This window comes from Mus musculus, chromosome 11 (assembly GCF_000001635.26).
Source record: "Mus musculus strain C57BL/6J chromosome 11, GRCm38.p6 C57BL/6J".
Lineage (NCBI taxonomy): Eukaryota > Metazoa > Chordata > Mammalia > Rodentia > Muridae > Mus > Mus musculus.
The window spans coordinates 4709811-4727083 of record NC_000077.6 but is presented as its reverse complement, the minus strand read 5'-3'; the positions used below and the strand labels follow the sequence as shown (position 1 = coordinate 4727083).

The 17273-nt window shown below is 48.9% G+C and overlaps 1 protein-coding gene across 4 annotated transcripts in view; it reads right to left on the bottom strand.

Moving 5' to 3' along the window:
* Zmat5 (zinc finger, matrin type 5) overlaps window positions 1-17273 on the bottom strand; it is a 33014-nt gene that overhangs the window by 10586 nt on the left and 5155 nt on the right. For 3 of the 4 annotated variants that reach the window (NM_026015.3, NM_001356390.1, XM_006514787.2), the window contains exon 2: window positions 4573-4726. In NM_026015.3, the coding sequence (NP_080291.1) occupies window positions 4573-4699 (127 nt within the window). In that variant the 5' untranslated portion in view covers window positions 4700-4726. The remainder of the gene's footprint in view (window positions 1-4572; window positions 4727-17273) is intronic. The other variant, NM_001356391.1, reaches the window with a different exon arrangement.

Here is a 17273-nt window from a genome sequence, read left to right as displayed (position 1 = left end):
GGTAGGCTGGACACCTTTCCGAAGGCCATGGGTTCTTCAGAGTCCAGGAGACTTGAGCTCAAACCCCAAGTGCACATGGCCACAGGCAGCTGCTCTTTGTGGCTCTGACTTTGCATGTAAAGGGAGCAAAGTTCCCAGCTGCCAGAGCTGCTGTGGAAACTGAATGGGACAATGGATGGGAAGCCCTTGAGAGGCCAAGTCCTGCTGGGTCCCTCAGAACCACAGGGCTTCCCAGCACTCCCAAGCAGACACAGTTGTCCCCTCCTGACCAGACTGCTATGTGGGTGCAGTGCTAACAGCTCCATCCTGCAGAGGTAGGGCTGAGCCTGAGGCAGGGACGAGCTGCACAAGGACATGCGGTCAGGGAGCAGCAGCAGCTACTTGGCACTGTGGGGTGAGTCTAGAGCCCTGCTCTTTCAATGTGACAGCTCTCAGGTGGCCGGGTGAGTAACAGTGGTATCAGAGCAGGAAGTCTTTGGGGATGGGAGTTGCTATCAGGGAATCCATGCAGTCTGAGGTCACCAGGCTGGAGAACCAGCCATCTATCACTGGGCCTACCTTCCAGGAACCTTCTGGGCCCAGTAGTACTGAGGCTGGTTGGAGGACTGAGCCTGGATCCCAGATAAGGGACCCCGAGTGGATCAGTGTGGGAGAATCCCACACTACCTAGCCTCTGGCTGGTGTCTCACTGCAGAAGCATGTGGCAGCTAGGAATATGCATGGGCAATCTATTCCTTCAGGTTCTCTGTAGTCCAGATGGCCATGAACTGATCCTCCCGAGTCAGCCTCCTTGGGAGCCAGGGTTACAGGCCGGCATCGTCAGCGGTGAGTCTTAGGCTCACCCGTATGTTTTCCCTCTTAGACAGGATCTCGCTTCGAAGCCCTGGCTGACTTTGGACTCACTGTGTTGCTTTGGCTACCTTAAACTCTTTACTCTCCTGCCTCAGCTTCCGGGGTGCTAGGTTATACAACATGTGTACATTTTCCAGTTCTGTTTTAATTTCTCCAAGAGGGAGAGTCATTGTAATCACTAACAATTCCTCAGTGCCTCTGAAGGACTCCAAACCGAGACCCTGCAGCAGCCCAGGCCCTACAGAGAAGCCTTGCTCCTCTCCTCGACAGGCAATGCTCTTTGTGAGCTGAAGTGTCTGTCAGTCCTTCAGGCTTCACCTTTTCAAACCCCCAGCTGCCCCTGGGGCACAAGCTTGGTTGCTCTTTTAGCCCTTTGTCTCTGAAGCATCACTTAGCCATCCTCCCCTTGTCCAAGGCACTGTGCCAGGCTGTGGAGTTAAGTGCAGATCAAGTGAGCTCCTGGCCATCCTCCCGGTCCACAGCTGCACTACTGTCCACGGTGTCATGGCAGTAAGTGTTGAACCTGTCACCAGACGACCAGGCTCTTCCTGAGGGTTTGCCGTCTGACTTGAGTTCTGAGATTCAGGGACTGTCCTGAAGTGGGAGGACAGTGGGATGAACAAGTCCACAGAGAGGAGATGCAGGGCAGGAAGGAAACGACAGCAGAATGAGAAGCCAGAGCAAGCCAAGGACTTAGCCTAAAGCACCTTGCATAGAAGAGCACAGAGCCCTTGAGATGGCTCAGCAGACACAGGTGCTTGCTGCCTGGTCTAAAGGCTTGAGTTCCATACCTCGAACCCACATGGTAGAGTAAAATGATTTTTACAAGTTGTCCACACACACGCACTCACAAACACACAAGTAAATGTTAAGTAACTCATACAACACTGTGTGAAGAGAGCCCTGCTTTATCCACCTCTGAACCTTCAAAGGCTGGCTGTGAGCTCAGTACTACTAGGTACTCACTGCTAGGTACTCACTGAGCAACGGCTGAATCACTGAACATGAGACAAAAGGCCTGAGGTCAATGCTTCCGTGGATATACAGACATCATTCCTACTTAATACACTGTTCTGTGCTAGTCACCATGGCACTGCTGCGCTCCTTCCCCTATTGTTATGTCTGTTTTACATACAATGAAGTTAGGCTCACATGGTCAGTAACTGATAGGCAGCTGGTCTTCAGGGCCTGTGCCTGTCCTAACCATGGCCCACTGCACACCAGTTGCTGGAGGGCTCATGGATTTGTCTGAAGGGACAGAACAATGCTAAGTGAAGCCTCAGCTCTAGGTGACACACACAAGTGCCTGCCTCTCAGGGTCTGCAGAGCTGCTGTGATCAGGCGAGAGGACGATACTCAAGAGAAGCCTCCTGAGGAAGTGGGAAGACCTCATGTCCTGCTCAGCCACCAACAGCCAGAGACCCCGGGTGGTCATCATCTCTAAGTGGGGGCTCCTGGCCACCAGCCTTCTTCACAGAGCTGCTCAAAGGACAGTGTGGCTGTTGATGTGAGGAGTCCTGAGGAGGGGGCTCATGGTGTCTGCCCTTTCACCTTCCTGTAAGGAATATGAATGAAGCCCTCTGCTGCTCAGCCCTGAACCCAGGACATGGGCCTAGGAACCAATGCCAAGATGGTCTTAGCCCAGGTGATACCAGATCAGTCTTTGCTGGATCTGGGAGGTAGGAGGCCTTGCCTGACGCCAGGTTTCTGAGGAGCCCCACTGTTCCAGAATTCCTACCTGACCTCCACTCTCAGCCTCTGACCCCACGACTATGCTGGTGAGCCACTCTCCCTCTGTTAAGTCTTTGAGCCTTGCTTTCCTTACCTGAAATAGATGAGCATCTGAGAGATTTAAAGTTGCCCTAGCTGGTCTGCAGAGCAAGCTCCAGGATAGCCAGGCAACAGAGTGAAACTCTAATTCTGTCTTTAAAACAACCAACCATGGCTGGTCCCAACCCCTCACCCTGAAATCTGCATCAGGAGATGTTCTCAGAGGCTCTGTGTTGTTTTGATTGAGATGAAGTCTTGCAGTATACCAGGCTGGCTTCAAACTCCTGGATGTGCCAGGCAGGCTTAGTGACTCTTGCCTATGATACTACACCTAAGAGGCAGAGGCAGGAGAATTGCTGCGGGTCAAGGCCAGCCTGGGCTACATAGTGAGTTCCAGGTTCCAGGTCACCTTGTGCTGGAGTGATTCCGTTTACCTGCTGGCCTCAGGTGATCTTCTTGCCTTAGTTCCCAAGTAGCCCCTCCAAAGCTTGTAAGCCTCACCAGCATGTTCACGTAAAGGTCCCTAGACAATCTAAATGCACAGTCAGGGTTGAGAGCCACTGTCTTACGAGTCACTCAGAAAAAGAAATGGCTTCCCCTTTCCTGCCTTCTTGGCTGCTAAGACTCAGTTTGTAGCTTGCCAGCTCCGAGTCCTGCCCCACACCAGCCCTGAACCTCGAGTGCACAGGCACTACCCACCTCATTCCAGGACCTCCTGGTCCATGCAGCCACAGTGCCCTTCTCCTCTGCCTTTCAGCTGGCTCAGGACAGTTCTCACCTATGGCCGCCCTGAGTGGTAGCTTCCCACCTCAGCTCATTATCAAGTCACTCAGGGTGGAGAAGCCTTTGAGGGCAGCGCCTTCCTTCTGCAGAAGAACTGCTCGGCCTCTGTGCGCATCACTGAACAGCCACATCCAAGTGTAGCCAGCAGCATTCTCCATAAGGTCGCCCTACAGATCCAGTCACTGCCAGTCAGCTTCAGCTTCCCATGCTTCTCTTACAGGCCGCTCCCTCTCCCCCTGCTCCCAGAAGTTGTCAGAAGTCTCCCTACATTTCAGCCAGTGGCTAAAGACGAACTCCTCAGAGAGGGCTCTTCTGACTCACAGGATCTCTTAGGCAGTCCATGGTAGGCAGAACCCAGAATCCTTCCTCAGGTGACTAGGGAAGGGACCCTTGCCAACTCCTCTCTCCATTCTTCCTTTGACTTCCTGGCTTGCAGTGCTGGAAATCAAACATAAGGTCTTCTGCGTGCTGGGCAAACAATCCATCCCTGAGTTACATCCTCAGCCTTTGGCTTTGTTGTTTGTTTGTTTGTTTGTTTTGAGACAGGTTTTTTTCTGTGTACCCCTGGCTGTCCTGGAACTCACTCTGTAGACCAGGCTGGCCTCGAACTCAGAAATCTGCCTGCCTCTGCCTCCCAAGTGCTGGGATTAAAGGTGTTCACCATCACTGTCTGGCTATTTGTTGTTGGTTTTTGTTTTTGTTTTTTTTTTTTTAAAACAACAACAGGGTCTCACTATGTAATCCTGGCTAGCTTGGAGCTCACTATGTAAACCAGGCTAGCCTCAACTTGAACTCTTCCACCTCCTAAGTGCTTAAAATAAAAGATGTGCATCACCACACACACACACAGCCCACGCATAATTAAAAAAAAGATAGAGCTGAAGAGAAGACTCAGTGGTTACATTTGTTGCTCTTGCAGAGGACCTGGGCTCAGTTTACAGCACCTCTATGGTGGTTCCTCCATCCACGGCAGCTGCAGAGCACCTGACACCTCTGACTTCCACAGGCACCAAGCACACATGAAAGCAAACACTTATAGACATAAAATAAAAATAAACGCAAGAAAACCAGTCCATCCCAGACTGTCCCTCAAGTGATCCTTGTGTGACAAAGGGAAGGCCGGGGTGCAGGCCTCAGGAGCCGGCCTCCACGCCCGTGAGCACACACCTCGGAACATGTCGTACCACACCTTCTTGGCCTTGAGGTGCTGCAGTCCATTCAGGTGCTTCTTTCGGTTGTGGAGGTTGTCCTGGAAGGAGCGGTCACAGTAGTCACAGAAGTACCGCTTCCCCATGGCCACATCCACTATACGCTGGGGCCCCTGCAAAGTCACAAAACATGTGATCAGACCATCGAAGAAAGCTTCATGCTCCAAAGCTCTGGGCACAGGGCCCTCGACTGAGCACAGCACGCCAGGCCTGCTTCCTGGAGGGCCTGCAGGGCCGACCACTCATTAGAAGTAACAGGCCTCCTGGCATAGGGACCTTGCACTTCTGCTGCAGTCCCCAACACTGACCAGCCCAGCTAAACTGCAGCGTATGAGGCCCAGGTCTGGAGGTTTATTCCTTTAAGTTTCTAGGTAATTCTCATAGTGCGCATGCTGGAGGACCATCACCATAAGCCCACCTCCTGTGTTCTCTCCCGTTTAGGCCTTCTTTCTGCTCCTCTCACATGCCAGACACTTGGCTGCCTTCTTGTGTTCGTACTTGCTGCCCTTGGGCCTGGATGCTGTCCCTCAGATACTGTCCCCCGGGGGCACTCCGTCCTTTGATCTTTGCTCCAATGCCACCTTCTTAGTAATCTGCCATGACCACTGTATCTGAGTACATGGGAGCCTCTTCAGTTCTCGCCACTCCGTTTTCCACTCCGTTTTATTTTCCCTCACAGCACTTATCTCCTTTAGAGCAATAAATCACTTGTTATGTTACTGTCTTTCTTCTCCAACAAGAATATAAATCCACAAAGACAAGTAGAGTTTGCTGTTTTTGAGGGGCCCCAGCACCTGAATGGTACTTGGAATAGAGTAGACAATCAAGCCTTTGCAGAATAAATTAATGAGTTACCTCATTCTCTTTGGGACAAGAGGGATTCAGAGGGAGGAAGCCGTTTGCCTAACATCACACAGCTGGCAAGCAGAAAGCACATTCAGGTCCCCTAAAAATTCTGTTTCCAAGTGTCCTCTCTCCCACAGCTCACTCAGTGCTCAGGGAAGCCAGCTAGTTCCACAGCAGGTGCTGACAGCTTCCTGAGGAGACTACTGAATCTTGGGGGAGGAGGCTCCCCGCCAGCATCAGATGGAAATGTCTTAAGGCCCTCAGCAACAGTTCCCTCAGCCACCATTCCCATGCCAGGAATCTGGAGCCCAAGGTGGGTAGTGATTCTCTGCCTCTAACAGTCAAGCACACCGGGAGCCACCCAGAGGGACTGGCAAAGGCGGAGCGAGGCTAGAGCAACCTCACGTGACAGAGCAGGGTCCTGAGGCCCCCAGGAAGATGGGAACAACTTCCTTGAGGTACAAGGTGGCTGCCTGGAGAAGTAGCCAAAGCCCTAGACTGCCAAGTACCTGGCAAACAAGGCTGACTCTGGGAGCCAATCCACAGAGCAAACAGATGGGGGAACACACCTCAGGAGGGAGGGACTGGGGAGAGAAGGAGAGACAAACAATTGCCCTGGATGGTTCAGGCAGCCAAGCGGGCTGATGGAGAAAGTTGCTCCTGCAGCAGACAGGGATGACAGCCATTAAGTCAGGGGCTGTAATGGGATCAGGAACAGCTAGTCATTCCAAATGAAAACGTATAAAACCTCTCTTCTCCCATTACTTCCAAGAAACTGCATCCCAGACACGAGGATTTGATCTATTAAATTTGGCAGCTCTAATACACCCCATCTTGCCAATAAACTTATAGGAATTGGATTGAAATTGTAAGAGATGAACGCTTAACGGCCGAGTGCTTAACCAAGCCATTCACGAAGCTTGAAGCTCCAAGGAGCTGCTGGCTCCGGAGAGTAATGGGAAAAGGAGGGGCGGGGGAAGGTATCCCTCTGGGAGACTGACGTGAAGTGGAACAGTGGCTTTGCAACAGACTGAGCTGGACTGAGAAAGCAGCTGTGTGACCTTGTGCGAGTCACTGTCCCTTCTTGACCCATATCTTTTACCACGTGATTATGAGGCAGTGGATAAGAACAGTGAGCCTTGTTTCAGGAGCAGTAGAGAGAAACATGCGAATGCACATCTGCATGTTAAGGCTAGGCTGCAGCTCAGTGGCAGAGCTCGTGCCTAGTGTGCATGTGGCAGTGGGTTCAATCGCTAGCACCATAAATAAAATGATTATGAACTGAAACTACCCCTCATGCTCCGTCTGAAGCACGTGCTCAGGGCGGGCCACCGGAGCTGTGGTCCTGAGCTAAGAGCTTTACATGCATCCTTCACACGCATGCACCCTTGGCAAGGCCTGCCAGGGACGCCGTGAGACTCAGGACAAGGCCACTGAGGCCCCAAAGGGATAGTCACTCAGTCACGGTCACACCAGGAGAAGGCAGCTGAGCTGGGTCTGCTGACTCACCCCACCCCATACCACCCCATACCACGCTGGCCCCTCTGAAACCCAACACATATGTATTAAAACCTACTTATGAATGAGACACTGAGGATTAAAGAGGTACCACCATGTGCCCTGGTCACAGAACATGTTCAGAGTAGGGAAGCCTCTATTTATACCATTGCAAACATTAGCCAAGGAGGAAATCTAGGCCATGTGCCTCTTTGCCTGCCTGTTCAGCCACAGTAGAAACCAAATAAGCCCCAGTGGGGCTGGGCTCTGTTTATGTGGCCCCTCCCCCATACACACATACATGGTAGCAGACCTCCTTCATGAACCTCAGCAAAGAGCCAAAGCTGACCATCTGTATCCTCCTCTGGCTACCCCAGAGAAGTGTACAGCTGTGTCAGGTGAAGCTGGGGCTGTCACTTGCCCTCTTAGGGCCCCATTGTTCAGTGGCAGGAGGGTGGTCGAACCAGGTGATCTCTGAAGGGCCTCTGTAGTCTAAAATTTGTTGGCGAGATAAGGTACCCACAGCAGTGCCACTTACTCAACTGTCACTGTTGGGATGGCACTGGGCCCCAGACCCTGCTATCCTAGTTTCTAGGAAGAGTATTTGGGGCAAGGGCTGGGCTCCAGAGTTCAAGTCTAAGTTTAAATCCAGGCCTTCTGCTTCCTAGCTCTGGTCTGAACAGTCATTTGCCTTCTGACTCCGTTTCCTGTGCAAACAGGGATGTTAAATTAGGAGTGGCCCATGGGTAGCTGTGAGCATCAGAGCATTCATGTTTGCACCAAACACAGCACCAAATCCATATAAACCGTCATAAATCCCTGCCTGTCAGTATTGTCATTATTACAGGCCTGCTGAAACTGGACATCAGTGTTCAGGTGACCCCTGAGTTAGCCAGTTTACATTCCAGATAAGGCAAGTGAGTCTAAGAGAGAACCAGGCAGCTACTATAGAGTCCACAGCACAGAGAGCGGACAGAGCAGACTCCCACGCTATACTTGCCCACAGCCTTCACTGTCGGGGGGGGGGGGGGGACAGTAGATGCCAGTGCTTCTCACTTCTTTCTCTGTCTTGTCCCCACAGCGGATGCTCAAAGCCATGCATTGGCAGGAGCTGGCCTTTAGCAAGGTGACCTGTCCAGACAAGAAGTTCTAGGTTCCTGATCCAACTGCCTCCCGCTAAGGGCTTGGGCACATGAGGGGCAGCCCGCAGAACCTCTTAGCCAGGTACAGCATCTTGCCACACTGTAAACAGAAACACTCATGCCACAGCCAGGCGTCCTTGGACAGAGCACAAGCTGCACCATGAGCTCCTTGACCCTGAGCTATCTGAAGGGGGACAGCTGGAGTGTCTATGACGGGAACAGACAGCAGCATGGGGTGCTGACTAAGCTGGCCTTCTCCAAAATGATTCATCCTCCTCTTCAGCAGTGTGAGCTAGGCCCTGTCCAGAACACAGGATGATCCAGCCCCATTCCCCACCAGGAACACAGGTGCTACCACCAGCCCACTCCCAGGGACCACGTCCATGGCTACCACGCTATCTGCTGACTCCCCAGAATTTGACCAGATGCCAGGGCTGGCTATTCATGGCTAAGGAACAATGCTTAAGATAGTGAGACACTCTCTGGGACCATATAGCAGATTCTAATGCTAATGACCTCTGCAAAGTTATTTCATGTACCGAGTGTGTCCTTAGCTATAAAGCCAGGATCCCACAGCTAAGCTGCTGAAGGCTTTCGGCATCCACAAGTGATGGATTCCAGGACCCTCGTGGATATCACCTCAATTGGTTCATCCGTTATATAAAATTCCACAGAATTTAAATCTAACTCACATACAGCCTCTTGTATATTTTAAATCCTTTTGAGAGTATTTATAATATCCAGTAATTATAAATGTTATGGATACAGTCATTTTATTGAATTGTTTAGGGAATGTCAAAAATATACATATTCAGTACTTTGTGTTTTGAGACACACTTTATCTGTGTAATCCTGGTTGTCCTGGAACTCACTTTGTAGATGAGGTTAGCCTCAAACTCAGAGATCTACCTGCCTCTGCCTCCTGAGTGCCAGGATTAAAGGAGTGCACCTGTGCCACCACACAAGGCTACTTTTTGAAAACTACAGTCAAATTCAATGGTAGAGGAGGCTGATATCTCATTTTGCATGCAGGGTTATTCTCTTGTGGACCACGTTCCTTCACAGAACACAGGCTCAAGGGCAAAGAACTCTGTCTAACCCACCCTTGCTCCTAATCGCCAAGATCATAGTGCCTGCATAGTGAGTGGTGCAGAGCCAGGCCCTCCCTCCAACTTGCCTGGTGCCATTACCTTCCCTGTTGGAAAAGCCAAGCAGGTAGGACTCTCATTGTACCCAGCCACTGCCACAGGAGAGCCGACTCCTGCAGAGCTCTGACCTGTTCTGTTGTGCACTGCCCATAGCACCTAAGTCTGTCCTGGCTGTGTCACTGTACCTGGCTTCAGTCCTCCAGGCTCGAAGAATGACCAACCTCTACCCATATAGGTACAGGAAGAGGAAAACACACAGAGGGGTGGGTGAAGGGAAACAGCTTTAGATTTGATTCAGGAATGCTGGCATCTTGCTTTCATTCTTTAAAATCCTTTTTGTTAGTTTATTTTTATGTGTTTGAGTGCTTTGTCTGCATATATATATATATGTATTATATTACACATATGTAGGACCCACAGAGGCCAGAAGGTGTTAGATTCCCCTGGAACTGGAGTTACAGATAGCTTTGAGCTGCCATGTGCTAGGAACTGAAGCTGGGTCCTCTGGAAAAGCAGTTAGTGCTCTGAATGGCTCAGCCATCTTTTCAGTATCCAAAGTGTTTGGAAGATTGAACACAGGGCCCCATGCACACCAGGCAGGTGTCCTACAACTGAGCTATTTAGCCCCAGCCCTGGATTCCATTCTCGTTTGACCTTTAAGGAGGACCTTTAGTGAGGGTCTGTTCTGCTCATGAGGGACAGCTCCTCAGCACTTCTGACCTGCTCACACCTGGCAGTTAACAATAATGGCAACAAGTATTGCTTGTGATATTAACAATGTCTCAGAAGGCTCTGAACTAGTAATATTGAGAGCCTTGTGACTCATCTTGGGGCCCTCCATGCTGTGCTGAAGGCTTCAAGACCAAAGTACCCCAGAGCGGAACTCTAGAGCTCATCCCCCTCTCCCACTGCCCCTCTGAGGCTGTAGTGGGGCAGACACTTGCACTTCATCAGTATGGTTCCTCCCACTGTGTGCATCTTGAGGGTGGAGGTGGCTCTGGCATGGGGTTAAAACAAGCCAACAGTTTGGCCTTGGCCAGCGGCTGGAAAGACTGTTTGAGCTCAGCATATGCTGCTATTCTTTCATTATGACACCCCATTGTAAAGCATAGCCCTGCCACATGCCCATGTGTAGCCTGGCAGTGTCCCAGGACCATGCCTGCTGTCAGGAATTGGTGGGATCAGAACTGGTTTGTGGGGATGCTCCAAAGTTGTCCGCTCAGGACCCTACTCCAAACAAAGTGCCTAGGAATGTGGGTGGGCCTGTATATAGGAGCACTTTTGGGTACTGCAGTGCGGGACTGCACACACAAATTTCTCATCCAGTCCTCAGTCCTGTGCAGGCCTCCTGGGATAAAGTGTATTATCTCATTCCCAGCAAGCTGAGGCTGTTGGGAGCCGACCAGTTCAGTGGTCAGGGCCAGGGCCGGGATCTAAGCAGGCACTGCCTCCATGTCCTCAGGGAATAGTCTAGGGTGGTAGATGACAGAGTGAAGCAGAGAGAGCAAGGACCTACAGAGTCAGGCTACTCTGACTGACCCTGAAGGTTCGCCTTTCCTAAACACAAATTATTCCCAACTTAAGGTGGCTTGTTTTTACAGTGGTTAGAAATTGTACTTAAAATACCAAATGCTGACCTGCTCCAAGCTAGGAACACACAGTACGGCATCAAAAGGGCACCAACTGAGAAGCACTTGTAACCCCTCAGTGAAGCCCGAAGTCCACCTGTGCTGCCCTTGGGCTGTGCATTCATCCAGGAAATGGGTCAATGACACTATTTCCAGGATGCTTATGAGGACCAGTCACATGCTGGGAGCTTGGCACATCAGTGGTACCCCGTGCCCACTTGTGGAAGGAGCATCCAGATTCTACACCCCAGCAATTCTTCCTTCTGTCTTTTCCAACTTGTCTATGTGACCAAGAAGTGACAGGCCACTTCCCAGGACAAGTTATAACTCCACCTTTATCTTGGCTCTCTAATCAGTCACCTGGTCTGAGGGTAGTTATGTAACACACCCTGAGCAGTGTTGACAGTGAAGCCCATGTGGTCAGGGCCTGAGACCCCACCTGTCCACTCCTAAGTGCCTCCTGACAGCCAATCCTCCAGCCCAGGCTGACCTCACGTGACTACACGCTGGCTGACACTTTAGCTGGAACCATCCAGCTAAGCTATCCCTGAGTTCCCGACCCTCACAGCAGCACGAGGTCATAAAAGTGTGTTGTAGTTATGCCTGGTAGCATATGCTGGAGGCAAAGGCAGGTGATCTATGGAGTTTGAAACCAGCCTCTTCTGCATAGTGAGTTCCAACCAGCTAGAATAGAATAAGACCTTGTCTCAAAAAAATATTGACTTAAGTCACCAAGTTTTCTGGGGTATTTTATTATGCAGCAAAGATACTTAATACGGTAGAGTAAATGAATTTTAAAAACCATTTAACAGCTGGGTATTATGGTGCACTCCTTTAATCCCAGTAGTGGAGAGGCAGAGGCAGGAGGATCTCTATGAATTCAAGGCTAGTATGGACTTTATAGTGAATTCCAGGACAGTCAGGATTATGTAGAGAAAGCCTGCCTCAAACAAACAAACAAACAAACAAACAAACCCCAAAAACTAAAAACCAACCAAACAAGTGAAAATCAAACCAAACAAATGGAGCATTTAACAATCTGTGCCGGCCAGTGGTGGTTCATGCCTTTAATCCCAGCACTCGGGAGGCAGAGGCAGGTGGATTTCTGAGTTCGAAGACAGCCTGGTCTACAAAGTGAGTTCTAGGACAGCCAGGGCTATACAGAGAAACTGTGTTTCGAAAAAAAACCAACAAAACAAAACAACAATCTATGATAACCACAGATACAAAGACTTCCTTCATGGGAAGCCACTCCCACTAGCACATGCACAGTCCTAAGGGGCCGTACTTCCCCATTCATTATCCACTTATTTTTCTCACCAGCCACACATGCGATGAACATTTCCTTCCTCCCAAGCAGGGGTTCATACCTTACCACAGTCTCTGCTCTCAGTCCCTGGACCCACTGGGTATGTGCTGGGATGGCTGACATAGTGGACACTGTACAAAGTAACAAGCTGTGTGTCCCAAGATCCCACTGGGCACCTGTATCCAACAGAATTCCTCCAAGACACAGAAGACCACACAATCATAGGGCCCAGGTTGAACAACTTAATCTGAAAACCCAAAATGCTCAAGATCGAAAACTTACATGATGCTCAGAAAGTCAAACCCATATTTTCAGATTGAAAGTCTGAAATCTTAAACACTTTTGGTTGCAGGAGGATATTTGTTTGTTGTGAGACAGGATCTCACTATGAAGCCCTGGGTGGCCTGGAACACACAGAGATCTGCTTACCTCTGCTGGAATAAAGGTGTGGGCGACACCTGTCTTCTCCAGCATTTTGTGACTTCAGTGAAGCCGACCCTGATACTGAAATCTTTTTTTTTTTTTTTAAAGATTTATTTATTATATGTAAGTACACTGTAGCTGTCTTCAGACACTCCAGAAGAGGGCATCAGATCTTGTTACAGATGGTTGTGAGCCACCATGTGGTTGCTGGGATTTGAACTCCGTACCTTCGGAAGAGCAGTCGGGTGCTCTTACCCACTGAGCCATCTCACCAGCCCCCTGATACTGAAATCTAATTGTGCAACATCAAGAATAGCTGATGGGACCCACTGCTAGCTATGTGCCAAGCAAGCTGCCCAGAGTTCCATGTTGGGTGGGTGGAAGCTCAAGGCACAAAGTCTGATGTGACAGTTCTACCCTCATTTTGGTCCCTAAATGGTCCATAGAGAGACCACTGTTGGGAGTATTGTGAACAGGGTGTGAGCCACACTTCAATGGCTGGTACCAGTCACTAAACTACTTGACAGTGACTGAGGTAAGAGGACCACTTGATCCCAGCAGTTTAAGGCCAGTCTGAGCAACAGCAGGACCATCTCACAAAAACACAACAAATGCTAGGTGTGGTGGGTGATTCATGCCTGAAATGCCAGCATAGTAGGTGGAGACAAGAGGATCAGAGTTCAAAGCTGGCCTAGGGTACATAATGAATTTAAGGCCAGCATGGGACACACAAGACCTTGTCTCAGAAAATACAAATAAAGTTCAAGGGAATTCTTTGACAAATGGTCACTCAATTGTTAAATGAAAAACGGTTTGTCAACTCACCCATACAACAAGATAGCATTTCTCAAGGTAAAATACTTTTTTCTCCAGGTTGGAGAGATGATAGCTCAGCAGTTAAGAGCACTGGCTGCTCTTTTAGAAGACCTGGGTTCAATTCTCACCAGCCACATGGGAGCTTATACCTGTCTACAACTCTGGTTCCAGAAGATCTGACACCCTCATACAGACATAGATGCAGCCAAAACACTAATGCACATAAAATTATCTTTAAAAAAACAAGTAGTGGGGGAGTATGGGGGACTTTTGGGATAGCATTGGAAATGTAAATGAGGAAAATACCTAATTAAAAAAAAAAAAGACTCTCCACAAATACAGAGATTAGAACTGACATAGAATCTTTACCGTGATTATCCCTGGCTCAGGAAATGCATGTTTTATTTCTCACTTTGCATTTTGCTATTCTTATATGAAGCTTTACATTTACTGTAGGTTGTTTGAAAGCCCTTAAAACTAAAAATATTCCCTTCAAAAAGTGGGGACTGTACAGACTGGTCATGCCTTTAATCCCAGCACACAGGAGGGAGAGGCAAACCTTTGTGAGCTGGAGGCCAGATGGGTCTACACTGCAAGTTCTAGGCCAGTCATGACTCATAGTGTGAACCTGTGTCTAAAAAAGGAAATGACTGGAGAGATGGCTCAAAGGTTTAGAGCACTCACTGCCCTTGCAGAGGGCCAGGGCTCTGTTCCCAGCACACACATGGTCTCTCACAACAATCCCTATCTCCAGTTCCAAGAAATCCAATGTTCTCTTCTGACCTCCACCAGCACCAAGCACATATGTGGTACACATGCATATATACATACATGCAGACAAAACACACACGTCTATTTTTAATGTTTTTAAGTAGAAACTGAGATGTGGCTCAGTAGTAGAGTATTTGCTTGGCACACGCGAGGCTCTGGGTTCAGATCTGTCAAACAAGGATACTCTTGCCTCACTTAGGAGGCTGCTATGGCTGGTTCTGAGAACTTTGCTTATCTGGGTAAATCAGCGTGGGTAGCTGTTGGAAGGGACAGAAGGAACATTCCCTTCAGTTCCCATAGGTGAGTGTCAAGGCAAACCCTGATATACCCACACCTGGCCTAGCAACTCAAGTGAAGGTTAGCTGCACCTGACTCTGAACTCCAGGGACCACGAGCTCAGACAGTTTTTCATCAGATGGTTACAGGTCTCAGGAGGCCGGAGTATCCAAATAGGAGAGATGAAAACAGTCTAAAGAAGGTTCCAGACCATGTCTGTCCCACCTCCATCCTGCCATCGCTGGTGCTAAGTCAGATCTTACTTCCTCACTGATAGACAAGGCCTCTTTGCTCAGCCACCCTGCCCTGACCAACCTTTCTAAAATCAGCCCTCCTCAAGATGTCTATGGCTCCTACATGAGAACCTTGTTGAAAATGAAGTTTTGAGCTGGTGAAGCAGCCCACGGGGTAAAGGTGATTTCACAGACGCTTGATGACCTGAGTTCAATCATCAGAGTCCACAGAGAGGTAGAGAGAAGATACCACAAAGCCTACCTCTGGCCTCCACAGATGGACCTTGGCATTTGTTCATATGTATATCTCACACACACACACCACAAACATCATACTCACAAACACTACACTCACACACCACTTGGCTAGGACAGTGGCCCTGGGTTCAACACAGTTCCTGTCAAAACTGTGTCCTGTGTCCAGGTCTCAGAAATTCTGACTTAACAGATCTGAAAATGACCTAGAGATCTGCATTTGAACCCTAAGTCCCGATTCCCCGTAAGAACAGAACCCTGAGGAATAAACTTCACACTCCATCCTGAAGGCAGCCTTGCTGGGAACATTCTGATCATTAGTTATTTCAGCTCACAGAAGGAGCAGCAGCTCTTAGCCGATACGTAGCACAATTTATAGAGTTGGAGAAATTTTTCTTACTGAACAAGTTCTTTTCATATCCCAAGAGCTTAACAATTAAGAGTAAGTCAGAGTGGCTGTGCTCAGCCTGGCCCTAGGAATAATCGGTGTAACCCACTAACCACAACACTCAGCAAGCTAAGCTAGGAGGGTCTCAACTTCCTGGCCAGCCTGGACTAAAGAGCCAGAGCATGTCTCAAAACACAACAAACCTGGGTAACCGGGTATTTAAAAGCATTCTTAACATTAAAAATAATTGATAGCCTAAATATCTGACAGATGATCTCTGGAATTCTGACTTAAGATTTTGTTTTTGTTTTTTGAGACTGGGTTTCTCCGTATAGCTTTGGCTGTCCTGGAACTCACTTTGTAGACCAGGCTGGCCTCAAACTCAGAAATCCACCTGCCTCTGCCTCCCGAGTGCTGGGATTAAAGGCATGCGCCAGGGCTAGTCGGACAGTGGTAGAGCACACCTCGGAAAACAAAACAAAACAAAAATCTAAGGCTCAAACACTAGTTATACACACTCATAAGATGTGTGTTAGTAACTGATATTAGATTTATGGCTTTAGGGTGAGAGATTAGCAACTATGGTTATGTGTTAGAATAACCCAAGGTGCTAAAAGTCGTTACTTTAGGTCCACCCCCTAAACCCCTATATTCTTATATCACCTGAGGGTCAGAGTGGGGTGAGGGCATGTTAAGCTAAGGTCTTACGTAGCTCAAACTGGATGACCTTGAACTTCTGATCCTCCTGCCTCCACTTTCCTAATGCTGAGATTATTGGTTAAGTGCATAGAACTCACTCCCAGGTTATACCATGTTGGAGGTCAAAGCCAAGGCCTTGTTTGTGTTAAGTAAGCACTCATCCAACTGAGTTAACCCCCAGCTCCAGAGCCTTTAATTTGCTGTCAGTTTTCTAAACTTTTAAAAATTTGAAAAAATGAAGGGGGAAGGGAGGAGGAGAGAGAAAGAGAAGATAAAGTTGTGTAGGTAGAGAGGTGGGGGAGGACCTGGCAGGAACTGGGAGAGGGTTAAAATGATCAAAATATACTATATGGTTCAAGGCCAGCCTGGTCAACATTGTGAGTCCAAGCCAGCCAGGGCTGTTACACAGAGAAACCCTGTCTCAGAAAACAAAACAACAATAACAATATATTATGTGAAAAAAAATTTCAACTAAAAAAAAAATAGTGGGCTGGTGAGATGGCTCAGCGGTTAAGAGCACCGACTGCTCTTCCAAAGGTCCTGAGTTCAAATTCCAGCAACCACATGGTGGCTCACAACCATCCGTAACAAAAATCTGATGCCCTCTTCTGGAGTGTCTGAAAACAGCTACAGTGTACTCACATAAAAAAAAAAAAAAAAAAAAAAAATCTTTAAAAAAAAATAGTAAGCTGAGTATGGTGGTGCTTGCTTTTAATCCCAGCATTTGAGGAAGCGGCAGAGAGGCAGAGGAGGGGCAGAGGAGAGGCAGAGGCAGATGGATCACTGTGAGGTCAAGCCTGGTCTACACAGTGTGTTCTGAGACAGCCAGAGCTACACAGAGAAGAGCTCCTTCCTCAAAACCAGGGAGAACACTGCGCTGTGCCACCTCGTCCGTCAGGACAGCCGTCACTCAGAAACAGCAAATGCCGGGCGATGCCTCCGGAAACAAACCCTGCTCTATACACAGCTGCAGGGCTGTTTATTAGCCCGGCCTCAGGAGAAGCCAGCACAACGGCTCCTCACAAAACTAACATACAGCTAGCACATGCTCAGCCATACTGCTCTTGGGTAATATCTGAAGGACATGATCAACACAGGACAGACACCTGAACACACACGGACTGCCCCGCTGGTCACAACAGCCTTGCTATGGGATTAACTTAGGTGCCCATCAACAGACAAGTGGATTAAGGAAATGGGACGCAGACACAATGGAATTGTACCTAACC